Genomic DNA, 2,024 nt, shown 5'->3' on the forward strand with positions numbered 1-2,024 from the left:
GTAGCCGGTGGCACAGGAGCAGTTGCAGCGGGTGGCATGGGGGGGATGGTGGTGGGTGGCACAGGAGCAATGGTGGTGGGTGGCACGGGGGTGATGGTGGCCGGTGGCACAGGGGCGATGGCGGCGGGTGGCACAGGGGTGACGGTAGCCGGTGGCACAGGAGCGATGGCGGCGGGTGGCAGGCGGGCGAGGACGGCCCGCGGGAGGCCCGCGAGGTGGTGGCAGGCGCGGGAGCCGAGCAGCAGGTAGAGGCAGGGGTTGAGGCAGCTGCTGAGGTTGAAGACCAGCCCCAGCAGGTAGAGGAGGTGGCTGGGGACGCCGGGGACCACCAGCTCCAGCAGCTGGGTGACCTGGAAGGGCAGATTGAGCAGCGCGTAAGCGCTCAGCGTGGCCACCACGATGCGCTGGAAACGGACGGGCGGGCGGCCGATTTGGCCGCGCCGGCACCGGGCCAGCGCCAGGGCGGTCCCGTGGCAAGCGAAGACCACGCTGAAGGGCAGCAGCCCCTCCACCACCACCTCCAGCCAGCGCATCGGCACCTCCCAACTCCCCCGGTTCCTACGGCACACCACCAAACCGGGCAGCGGCTCGACCACCCACGACAGCGCCGCGTCCGGCACGCTGCAACCGCCCGCCGCCAGCCAGGCGGCCACGCACAACGCCGCCGGTAAACGGGCCGGCCGCCGGCACCGATACCAGAGCGGGGCGGCTACCAACAGGCAACGGTCCAGGCTGATGGTCGCCAGCAAGAAGAGCCCGCTGTAGTAGCCCAAGCCATAGAGGTACTGGTGGAGGCGGCACAGGGGGGTGCCCAGCAGCCACTGCTGACCGTGGGCCACCGTCCAGATCTGCAGGACCGAGTTGGCGAGGAAGAGGAAGTCGGAGGCGGCCAGGCTGAAGATGAAGGTGGCCAGTCCCCGGCACCGCAGGCGCCAGCCCGTCAGCCAGAGGGTGAAGGCGTTGGCCGGCAGCCCCAGCGCCGCGCAGGCCACCATCAGCTGCCCGTCCCATGGCAGGGTGCCGGGGGGCAGCAGGGACAGGGTGGGGGGCAGCGTGCCATTCCGCGGCTCCATCGCCCGCGCTCCAGCCCTGCGGGCAGCACGGGCGGCTCAGGGTTGCGGGAAGGGGTGTCCCCCCCTCCCCTGTCACCCCCCCTCTCGTGTCACCCCATCCTGCAGCACCATGCCATCGCCCACCCAGGCACCCCCCCTGAGCCCCCTGACTCACTGCAGACTGGCTTTCTCCTGCCCTGCCCTCATTTCAGGGTGCCCCCGCACCCCCCGCCATGGCCTGTGGCATCCCTGTCCCCTGCCAGCTGTGCCACCCCATGCCCACCGAGTCCATCGTGCCCCAGCTGAGCCCAGGGATACTCCACCAGCCCCTGCCCCGGGGCTTCAGGGCAGTAAATAGTGTAGGACCTACCTTAATGGTGGGGAGAGCTCAGCTGGAGGCGTCGGGTGGGGGGGTACCCGGCTGTGGGGTGCCCTATATGTGGGAGGGGCTGCAGTTTTGAAGCTTGTCTACTTGTCTCCCCCTCCAGCTTCTCCCCTGGCAGTGACACACACCCCCGCCAAAATCTCTCAGCCTCGCTGGCACTGACCCTGTGCCTGCGGGGGGCCCTGGGGGATAACTCCAGCCCTGCCTCAGTTTCCCCACGTGGTGTCGGGAGGGTGTGTGGGAAGTCCGCTGCCTGCTGCCCATTATCAGGCAGGGCAGCTGCTGCAGGCAGGGAGGAAGTGACCCCGTTATTGCTGCAATGGGACGGTGACACGGGGCAGGGGGGGCAGCCGTGGGGCAGGACCCCTTTTCACCTGTGACCACCCAGTGCTGGTCCCTGTGGGGCATCCAGTTGGGGGGTCTGGGGCAGAGGGGACACCCCCGCCCAGGGTGGGGGGCACGGGGACACGTCGCGGCTGTGCCAGCGGGTGCGTGTGGGGACCGGTGCGGTGGCATCTCCGCGATGGCATCTCCCCACTGTCCGCTGGCTTCCTGCTGCCACCCCCACGGCGGATGCTGAGCCGGGC

At 69.9% G+C, this 2,024-nt stretch overlaps 2 protein-coding genes across 2 annotated transcripts in view; both read right to left on the reverse strand.

The window, feature by feature from the left end:
* Positions 1-1,073, reverse strand: part of GPR152 (G protein-coupled receptor 152) — a 1,259-nt gene extending 186 nt beyond the window's left edge. The window contains exon 1 of the mRNA XM_010564347.1: positions 27-1,073. Within this exon, the coding sequence (XP_010562649.1) occupies positions 27-1,073 (1,047 nt within the window). The remainder of the gene's footprint in view (positions 1-26) is intronic.
* A 672-nt stretch (positions 1,074-1,745) lies between these two features.
* The window catches only part of OSBP (oxysterol binding protein), an 11,458-nt gene continuing 11,179 nt past the window's right edge, over positions 1,746-2,024 (reverse strand). Inside the window, exon 12 of the mRNA XM_010564348.1 lies at positions 1,746-1,834. Coding sequence (XP_010562650.1) covers positions 1,746-1,834 — 89 coding nt within the window. The remainder of the gene's footprint in view (positions 1,835-2,024) is intronic.

Source organism: Haliaeetus leucocephalus, unplaced genomic scaffold (assembly GCF_000737465.1).
Source record: "Haliaeetus leucocephalus isolate CR32 unplaced genomic scaffold, Haliaeetus_leucocephalus-4.0 Scaffold177, whole genome shotgun sequence".
In the NCBI taxonomy this organism is placed as follows: domain Eukaryota; kingdom Metazoa; phylum Chordata; class Aves; order Accipitriformes; family Accipitridae; genus Haliaeetus; species Haliaeetus leucocephalus.